Source organism: Megalobrama amblycephala, linkage group LG11 (assembly GCF_018812025.1).
Source record: "Megalobrama amblycephala isolate DHTTF-2021 linkage group LG11, ASM1881202v1, whole genome shotgun sequence".
In the NCBI taxonomy this organism is placed as follows: domain Eukaryota; kingdom Metazoa; phylum Chordata; class Actinopteri; order Cypriniformes; family Xenocyprididae; genus Megalobrama; species Megalobrama amblycephala.
The window spans coordinates 39,903,772-39,913,959 of record NC_063054.1 but is presented as its reverse complement, the minus strand read 5'-3'; the positions used below and the strand labels follow the sequence as shown (position 1 = coordinate 39,913,959).

The following is a 10,188-nucleotide window of genomic DNA, read 5'->3' as shown; positions in this document are numbered from 1 at the left end:
GTTTCGCTAGATAAGACCCTTATTCATCGTCTGGTGTCGTTTAAAGCCCTTTGAAGCTGCACTGAAACTGCCATTTGGACCTTCAACCGTTTGGTGCCCATTGAAATGAATGATATGGAGAAAAATCCTAGAATGTTTACATCAAAAACCTTCATTTCTTTTCGACTGAAGAAGGAAAGACATGGACATCTTGGATGACATAGGGGTGAGTAAATTATCAGCAAAAGTTTATTTAAAAGTGGAGTAATCCTAAAAAGTAGTTCTGTTATAAATTAATGGCAAAATGTGCATGAGCACACAGAGATGTTTGCTTTTCTCAAAAAAATCTGTAAAAATAATTTTATATATGACATAATATACCTTTTGTAATATTACATATAATATTTATGTAGTCACTACTATTTAATACATACTTTATTATTTTGATGTGATAGCAAATATAGTAATGTAATTATAGTTAAAACAAAACAGTGGATTTTTATAGGTATATAAAAGGTATATGCACAGGGGCGAGGTTTGTGGGGGGGATGGGGGAGATTTAGTTAAATGTTTTTTATGGTATCATGACAATCCTACACACACACACTAAGAGTTACTCAACCCTAAATAGAACCACTAAATTGGCAAATTATCTATTAATGAAACAATTTAAAGAAAGAAAATTCCTCTCCAAATACAGATTAAGTGACTATGTGACCAAGCGAGAGAGCAGAGGATCTATAGACACTGTGATCTACAGCAAATAGAAGATGAGAAACACTTTCTACTCATCTGTCCTAAATATCACGATGTAAGAGAAACATTTCTCTCCAGATTTGAAACACTGATTCCATCATTCATTGAACTGAGTGATACTGAGAAAATGCCCTTCATACTTGGTGAAGATAATAACACAGCTAGCTGCAAAATATGTGTTAGACATTCACAACATTAGAGACGGATAACTCTCTAGAGAGACCTGCTTTATTTATTCATTTACTTAGATGGATTTATTTACTATGCGTCACAGTTCCCGTGTTTCCCGAACTCCATTTCCCATGATCCTCCTGTTTCCGCACCTGCACTCACTTCCCTCGTCATCTCCCCATCATCACTGATCACCTGCACCTGGGCTTTCTCATCAGCACTCCCTTTATAATGGACTCACTCCCTTCACTCCTTGTCCAGTCTTATATGTTACCATAAGTGTTATTAGATGTTTCTATGTGTTCCTTGATCTTGCTTGTATATGTTTGGATGTATATTATCACCTTAGTTGAAGTAAAGACCTTAATTTGTGGATTTCCATGTATCGCCTCATCTATGCTCCAGCAATTGTAACACTATGCTACATATGACTAGTGGTGGGCAGAGCGAGGCTTCGTGAAACACTGAAACAGTTGAAGCAAATGTGCCATATTGTGTCGAGGCTTCGAAACTCTACCGACACCCGTCTCCACAGTGACACCTAGTGGTCAATTTCACATGTTATCTGAAACAACCTTGACAAGCCATTTAAAAACTAAAAAAAAAAAATGTGTTTTTGTTAACGTGATGAGTTTTTAACATCTGTCTGACAACTGATGTTGGTTATGTAACCCTCCTCACTGTGAATAACTAGGTTATTTTGGTCATGAAAAATGAAGAATAATAAAACAAATCAAGCCACAATGGTCTCACATTTTTACAGATTTTTATTCAAGAATATTAATTGCTCTGCTGTGGAAGGACTTAGCCTACTTCTTTTTTTACATATAATTTCTCCAGCCTTTGAAAAAATCCTCTCACAAGGGACACTTGTTGCTGGCATACACAGATATTTTTTAGCAAGGACATATAAATTAGGGAAAATTACAGCTCTCTCTTTCCAGTAACTTAGAGGATCATGAGTTCTGGGCAAAAATACATCTTTGAGGTACTTTTTCACTTCAACTGTAGCATCAGCTGTAGCACTGTGTATCGCCTGGGTTTCACGGATACGGTTATCAAAAAGTTCCCATAAACTGTCCTGGGTTTCTGCTGGTGTTGATGATGATGATGATGATGATGGGCCTGATGTTGACTGTGTTGATGATGATGGGCCTGATGTTGACTGTGGCTCTAAATGAAAATAAAAACAAGAATTAGTTACAAAGCATAAACTGACAGCATATATGAAGTATAAGTCACATCATTTTTTAGAAGACATAACTCCATAATGTCAGATGAAGACTGAAAGTGCTCACCAGGAGTTGCTGTGTTTGAACGCATCAGTGAAGCACACTCCAGGGTAATGTGCTTTTCAGCCTCCTGGGCTTTGGCAGGATTACCAAAAGCCACATTTTTGAACCTTGGGTCCAGCAGTGTAGCCACTGCCAATGATCTAAATGACTCATACCCCCCACATCTGGAGTGCAGACCTTCTTGCAAGTGTGTGCCTGTTCAAAACACAAGCAAACCATATTAATTATATTGATAAAAAATAATGTGACAGTTGTGGCCAATTACATGGGTAGTATGGTTATTGTGGCCTACCTAATTGTACAGTTGATTCCTGCGCTGCATGTCCCTTTTTCTGTGCAAGCTTGTGCTGCAACATCCTGTAAAGTGGTATAAGTTTTGAAGCAGACACTCTCTGTTCCTCTGACATCTCTGTTGTTGCTAGTTTAAACGGTTGCAGTAGTGACAATGATTCTTGAATAATGTCATACTCAAAGTATGCAGTATCACTGTTTAAATTGGAAATGTAGCACCCACTGGCTCTCGTTGCTCATACAAGCGTTGCAGCATGTCAAAAGTGCTGTTCCATCTCGTCTCAACCTCCTGTACCAGTTTCAGAGTTGGTCTGCCCATCAAGCCCTGCATCTCCACAAGCTTGTCCTTTGCTTTGCAGCTGGATCTAAACAACCCGACTATCTTTCTGGCTTTCTGCCGTATTTCATTGATGACTGGGGTTTGATCTAGGGCCTTTTTCACAATTAAATTTAAATTATGGGCAAAACATGGGACATGCCGAAGGTTGAGCAGCTGGGCACTTAGGATCATGTTGGATGCATTGTCAGTCACCATACACTGAACTTTGGAGGTTATTCCCCACTCAGCCATTAGCAAAGCTTTAGCCTCCATGAGATGCTGTGCTGTGTGGGTTTGGTAAAACCTCCTTACACCTAGTACAACAGTTGCCAACTTTGCCTCTGGTGTTATGTAGTGGCAAGTTACACCAAGGTATCCATCCATATTAATTGAAGACCACATGTCAGCTGTAAGGCTAACAAAATCTGCCTTTTTTAGGTCCTCCATTGTCTTTTCCTTAGTGTTGTTGTACCTTTCAGTGACCATTGTTTTCAGCGCCTTCCGGGATGGGAGGACATAGCTTGGATCAAGTTTGTTCACAAAGGCCATGAAACCCTCATCCTCCACGATGGTGAAGGGCTGCAAATCCTTTACCACCATGTTCACCAGAGCCTCATCTAATTCCCTCTGTCTGCCTTTTAAAAGAAGATAAAGATAAAATTTTAAAACTACTTTCACAAAAATAAATTGAAAAAACAATATAGCTTGAAAAATTGCACAGCTATTAAGACTACACTACTGGTTCATTATTTCTAAACAAACAAGTTTGGAAAAGTTTATGCTCAGTGTGCAAAGACAGATCAAACTGAATATAGAACTACAACAATTACAAAAACCAAAATGGTGTCTTCAGGTGTATAAAAAAAAATTATATGTAATACAGTGGCTAACTTTGTGAGATGTTATATTTACATATTCAGAGTGAAGCTGTTTTTAATGATTGGGAGTTGTGAAATGGACATAGGTTGTAAGGCTGGTTGACACAAGCCTAAGCCTATTTAAAACTATGGAATTTCAAAACAGTGTTATCTGAAGTATATATTATATCAAACAATGTATACCTTGCTTAGATGGCCCAGCAGTGTCAGTAGCAGGCTTAGGTACAGGGGAATGTTACCATCCTCTGCACCCTGCAAAATGGCAGGATGAGTGCTCCTCAAATGGCGCATCATGGATGATGTATTGTTGAAGTAGGCTAGCTGCCTATCACAATACATACATCTCACTTTATTTGGGGTTTCCAAATGGAAATGCTCCCACACCACAGATGTACGGCATCTCTTATGTGGAGCCTCCATTTCTATCTGTTCTATTAATGTCTATCTCTCTCTCTCTCTCTCTCTATATATATATATATATATATATATATATATATATATATATATATATATATATATATATATATATATATATATATATATATATGAATCTATCTATGTTAATCTATGAATCAATCTATCTATGAATCTATATATATATATATATCTATGAATCTATATATCTATGAATCTATCTATGTTAATATATGAATCAATCTATCTATGAATCTATATATATATATATATATATATATATATATGAATCTATATATCTATGAATCTATCTATGTTAATCTATGAATCAATCTATCTACGAATCTATCTATCTATCTATCTATATCTATATATATATATATATATATATATATCCCAGATAGCAAAATTGATATGGCCCAGATCTGGCGCAAATTTGACACTTTCCTTTGGCCCACTTTTGGCAGGAATGATGGCACTTGGGCGGTCCGCTCCTGTTTTCCAGATTTGGACCACAAGCAAGCCACAATAATGCCGCATGTCAGCCATGAACAAAACGAATGAAGCAGAACTGGCCCACATCTGGGCAACAGTTCATTTTGATTCTGGCCCAGATCCAACAACCTTGCTGTTGCCCAGATGTGAGCCAGTTCTGCTATATTCGTTTTGGTTATGGCTGACATGCGGCATTGGTATGGCTTGCTTGTGGCCCAGATCTGGCGCAAGTTTGACACTTTTCTTTTGGCTGACTTTTGGCAGGAATGATGGCACTTGGGCGGTCCGCTCCTGTTTTCCAGATTTGGACCACAAGCAAGCCACAGTAATGCCGCATGTCAGCCATAAATAAAACGAATGAAGCAGAACTGGCCCACATCTGGGCAACAGTTCATTTGAATTCTGGCCCAGATCCATCACCTTGCTGTTACCCAGATGTGGGCCAATTCTGCTTTATTCGATTTGTTTATGGCTGACAAGCTGCAGTGGTATGGATTGCTTGTGGCCCAAATCTGGCCAACAGGAGTGGACCGCCCAAGTGCCATCATTCCATGCGGTATGTGGGCCAGAGCGAGGTGTTGGATCTGGGCCAGAATTAAAATGAACTGTTGCCCAGATGTGCGCCAGTTCTGCTTAATTTGTTTTGTTCATGGCTGACATGCGGCATAACCGTGGCTTGCTTGTGGCCCTAATCTGGCAAACAGGAGCGGACCGCCCAAGTGCCATTATTCCTGCCAAATGTGGGCCACATGAAAGTGTCAAGTGTGCAACAGATCCAACCCCTTTGCTCTGGCCCACATACCACATGGAATGATGGCACTTAGGCGGACCACTCCTGTTGGCCAGATTTGGGCCACAAGCAAGCCATACCAATGCCGCATGTCAGCCATAAGCAATACAAATAAAGCATAACTGGCCCTAATCTGGGCAACAGTTCATTTTAATTCTGGCCCAGATCCAACACCTCGCTCTGGCCCACATACTGCGTTGAATGATGGCATGATGAGCGGTCCACTCCTGTTTGAAAGATCTGGGCCACAATAAAGCCACAATCATGCCACACGTAAGCCAATAACAAACCAAATAATAAACCAGAACTGACCCTAATGTGGGCCACAGTATATTTTTATTTTAACCCTAGTGGATTAAAATAAAAATCCTCATGTGGCCCACATGCTGCCTAGAATGGTGACATTTTGACAACGCATTACTGTTTACCAGATCAGGCTATTTCAAAAGTCAAGTCACCTTTAATTTAACACTTTATAGACTGTTTCAAAGCAGCTTTACAGGTATAAACAGGAGAATGATTCAATTATTCCAGTTCAATTCTGCTGTAAAGCAGCTCTAAAAGAAATAGTGTCATTGTTCAGCTGAAGTCAGTATGTTTTAATTCAGTTCTGTTCAATAGCTGTATAAAGTTAATCAATTATGAAATCAGTTCAATTTGTTATAAAGCAGCTCTGCAAAAAACAGTGATGTCATCGTCCAGCTCAGTTCAGTTCTCATATGATAGTGTCAGTGCAATCAAATCAATATTATTGCTGAATATTAAGTGTCCCAAACTTAGCAAGCCAAAGGCAACAGGGGTAAGGAACCCAAAATCCATCAGGTTACAAAAATGGAGAAGAAAAAAAAACCTTGGGAGAAACCAGGCTCAGTCAGGTACCAGTTCTCCTCTGGCCAATGAGCGAATATGGTGTGATGTGATTCAGGCAGCAACACAAGTCAGATTGTGGATTGGTATAATCTAGAATATTTCATATGGTTCCATCAGTTTGAAGATCAAGATACAACACGCCGGCATAGAGTTGAAGCTAGCCGTAGGGGTCTGTGCAGAGGACTTGTCTGGTTCTTGTGGTCTTTGCTGACGATCTTTGCCGATTTAGGCTTGCGTCGTGGTCATGCCAAGATGCAGGTCCACCATCTGATCTGGATTTGGAGGGGATCCAGCTGACTATGGTAACCTCGGGATAAGGAAGAGACAGACAAAATGTTGACTGAGTTTTGAACTCACACCAAAACTCCCATTATTATCAACAAACCTCTTATTTACATTGTGTTTGCACTGTTAGTTACGATGAACGTATTTGTTAGTGAGCAGAATTCGAGTTTCAATGATGAGATCACTGCTTACACACTAAACATGACTGTGATCAGCTACAATGCTCATTCAAAGTTGCAACCTTTCATGCCACTATCTAAATATAATGCAATAGATCTAAATGTAATGTTATAGTCAAGTTTTTAATAATACATATTATTATGTAATAATGTCACAGTTAATCTCTAAAATAAAAACAACATAAAGAAACAACATGAAGAGTATATTTTAAATACTTTTTAATGGCATGTTTTTTATGAAATAAGGACAGTCTCACTGAAACTAAAGCCACGTTCGTGCACCGTCTGCATGACGTAATGTTCGTCATCTGGAGGGCTCACGGACGTCTGCATACCTCGTCCGTGTGCAGGCCAAATTTCAAGACTGTGTGGTGGATGGTGGATGCACTATTTTTATTCTCTGATCCTACCCAGCGAAGTCCCGTTGATGGCACGATTCGTGAATTAAATTGTACTGCACGTGTTGAACTCGGTCATCCACGCACATCTGTAGTTGAGTATACTTTGAAAGATGCGCAGACAAGACTGCACGTGAGATGCGTCTGGCCGCGGAAAGTGAAGTATACCCGGGTCTTAATACAGCTACTGATGTCCACTTTCTCACAACTCATTTACTTTTCAATTAAGACTTCATTTCAAGACGTCATAAAATCAAAATTGACCTTACTTACTTTGTTAGTGCATATTACTAGTCTTGTGGTGAACAATTAATCCGTGCAAGTTAATACACCGAAAAAAATTGTTTGTCGTGGTAATCTTTAATCAAAATCTGAAATGTTACTTCTGGTCTGAAATGGTGTTCCTTCTCTGATAAAATAAAACCACTCCCCCCCCAACCCTTAGTCTGCTATGAGCGAGAGACGGAGAGAGGAGCGTTAAATTAAAACTCTGCCCTCTATTCAATATTCTGTTTCGCTTGGAAATATGTCACAACACTGGAGAAAAGACGTTTGCACTTCCGGTTCACGGGGACTTTAACTCATTTAAGGCTGCTCCATTGGTGATATTTAACAAAACTGACATTTTTGACATTATCGTGTGTGTTATTGTTTCTTCAAGCATGACAGAGAACTCGATACTGGTGGGCCGTCCATGCTCACTATACTGGTGCATGTCTTTCTGTGCGTCGTGTGTGTGACAGGACATTCACAGACAGTGCGTTCTCTTTTCTCTTTTGGTGCGCTTAAATGGTTTAAAAGCATTCGCAGAAATAAGAGCGTAATCATATATTGTAATGCTAGCCAAAGGATGAAACAAACAAAACAAAAAAAACGTATGCTGCATTAACTGTGTTAAATATTTTAATGCGTTAAACTGGAAAAAGCACTAAGTATTTTAGTTGATTTATTCTTTCCAAGCTGATTTGTGGCACATGGAGAGGCAACAGCAATATGCAGCTATTTGATTTGCGCTCATTTCATTCATAGAGTTTACATTTATTCACTTAACACACTCATTATTGCACAGTGATTTTGGAGGATTAAATATAATATCATTATATCATTATCCAGCAAACACGAGGAGTAACTGTGTGCTGTGTGTAACTGCGGACACCCACGAACCGTACCCGAGTCCGCTTAAAAAGGGTGGTCTGGGGTGCGGTTCAAGTGAACTCAGGTACAGTTCGCTTCTGATATAAATGCAAACGCACCAAGTTGTGGAAGTGAACCGCTATTAATGCCGTATTATTTGATAAAGATGTGTGTTTGTGTGTGTGTTTCACTCACTTTCCCGACGAGCGTGACTGACGTGCTGCAAACAGAGAGCTGTAGCATAGCTTTTCTCATTTCTGCTCGCCTTCAGCATTCTACATTCGTGGGAGATAGATGCAAGTTCCGTCATGAACAAAACCTACAGTTCAAAAACAAAAATAGTGAGGAGAGCAACGTTATGCATTTTGCCGACTTCTCCTGTGCCATTGTTATTAAGCAACGTAGTCAACAGCTGCTGGTTTGATGACGAAAACGAACCGCGGTTCGGACCCAAATAATATAATGTGAACACAGTCCAGTGGGCGCAGGGAGAGGGGAGAGCAATTGAACTCGCGTTCGGTCCAGGCAATCGAACCAAGTGTGAAAGCACCCTTAGATGCATTTTAAAAACCAACCTGTTTAACACGAAATACTATTCTTCTCATTTGTTTTACTATATTTATGGTCCACAAAATAAATAAAGGAATAAATTAAGACAGTTAGGATAGCCTACCGTTATCAGCATGTTATGCTGAAATTTGTCTCTTGAGAATAGTTTGCACTTTGCTTTTTGTGTGATATACATTAGCTCACTTTCTGGCTCACACGGTGTATTTGACCAATTAGACGCGCAAACAGAGGCTTCAATGCTTGTCCGTCTTACACTCAGAGTATGCGCATAGAAACATCCTGCCAGTATTTAATTTTATTTTTAATATCAACCACGTCCTGCTCTTTACTTTCTCATTCATTCATGTTTCTTTATTAATAATGCCAATAGCCCTGCCCACTGAAAGCTGCGTGGACTGTCACACAAATACGAATATGACACATTTATAGGACATAAAGGTCTATGCAGTAAACGAAAGTAACTGGTGAAATGTTTCGAAATGTCCCTTGGCACAGCAGAGCACCAGTTTTAATAAAAGCATATGTTTAAGTTCAGCCACTATTTTACATACTTTAACATTTTCACAGATGTTCAAGAAATTCTTTTGCCGATACTACAAACAAGCCGCAGCCGCATGAATCTGATGAGTTCAGGAGCTCTTGGTTACCATAGAAACGGTGTGGTGATGGCCTCAACATCGCGGTAGGCATCTCATTACCGCGGTATTGCGGTTATCGTAGCTCTAATTCAAGCATTCAACATCCTCGTAGTATAATACAAATTAATACACACATATAGCAAAATAGACAGTGTAACTGACTTACAGGTTTCTTAGACAGTCCATCTTCATTCCTCTTTTTCTCTTCTCACTCTGTCTCACATGCAAGTTGAAGTCATCTTTTGATGCAGGATTCTTCTTAATCTGTTGCTGTGAGCCTGATGTTTCTGACAAGTAATAAAACTAGTTAGTGCAGTATAATGTACAATGAATACATAGATGAATGTCCAATTGAATTATAGTCATAATTTTATTTTACTGTTATGCCATAATAAAGCATAAGTAAAAACACTTGTCTACAGTACCGTGCTGAACCGACTGCAGGTTGGGAAACAGTGAGTGAAAGGGAATTCATGCTGGTCAATGCTGGTTTTTACAGCAGGAGGATCCACATTGAGGAGACAGACAGTGTATCACTTCAGTATTATTGACCACTGGATTTACAGTTTAACAGGGCTACATGGGACTTAACTGTATATCATGTTACTTAAGTAACGTTAACACCAAACTAACGTTAACTGAATGTATGCCGTCACGTGACGTGAATCAACGAAAGAGACTCGGTTCAAAAGACTCGGAGGTGAACTAATCAACGTTATTCACGAG

At 39.3% G+C, this 10,188-nt stretch overlaps 1 protein-coding gene and 1 long non-coding RNA gene across 3 annotated transcripts; both read right to left on the bottom strand.

Moving 5' to 3' along the window:
- Nucleotides 1-1,552: 1,552 nt before the first annotated feature.
- On the bottom strand, nucleotides 1,553-3,553 carry LOC125278683 (zinc finger BED domain-containing protein 4-like). The gene is made up of 3 exons (XM_048208008.1): nucleotides 2,494-3,553; nucleotides 2,205-2,396; nucleotides 1,553-2,079 (listed from the first exon to the last, which is right to left on the bottom strand). Exons 1-3 carry the CDS (start codon nucleotides 2,606-2,608, stop codon nucleotides 1,664-1,666), a joined length of 723 nt encoding a protein of 240 aa, XP_048063965.1. The 5' UTR covers nucleotides 2,609-3,553; the 3' UTR covers nucleotides 1,553-1,663.
- Nucleotides 3,554-5,826: 2,273 nt separating this feature from the next.
- On the bottom strand, nucleotides 5,827-9,987 carry LOC125278685. 2 transcript variants are annotated; one of them, XR_007187240.1, is made up of 4 exons: nucleotides 9,888-9,987; nucleotides 9,629-9,749; nucleotides 8,450-8,529; nucleotides 5,827-6,565 (listed from the first exon to the last, which is right to left on the bottom strand). It is a non-coding gene; the product is annotated as an uncharacterized LOC125278685 (long non-coding RNA). The 2 variants fall into 2 exon arrangements; XR_007187239.1 differs by lacking the exon at nucleotides 8,450-8,529.
- Between the last annotated feature and the right edge of the window lie 201 nt (nucleotides 9,988-10,188).

What these genes read in the sequence shown, in the direction of transcription:
- LOC125278683 (XM_048208008.1), bottom strand. Translation starts at nt 2,608, where the DNA reads ATGTCAGAGGAACAGAGAGTGTCTGCTTCAAAACTTATACCACTTTAC. An exon ending in GGAATCAACTGTACAATTAG is followed by an intron (nt 2,397 to 2,493) that starts GTAGGCCACAAT and finishes TGTTTTGAACAG; the next exon opens with GCACACACTTGCAAGAAGGT. An exon ending in TTCAAACACAGCAACTCCTG is followed by an intron (nt 2,080 to 2,204) that starts GTGAGCACTTTC and finishes ATTTTCATTTAG; the next exon opens with AGCCACAGTCAACATCAGGC.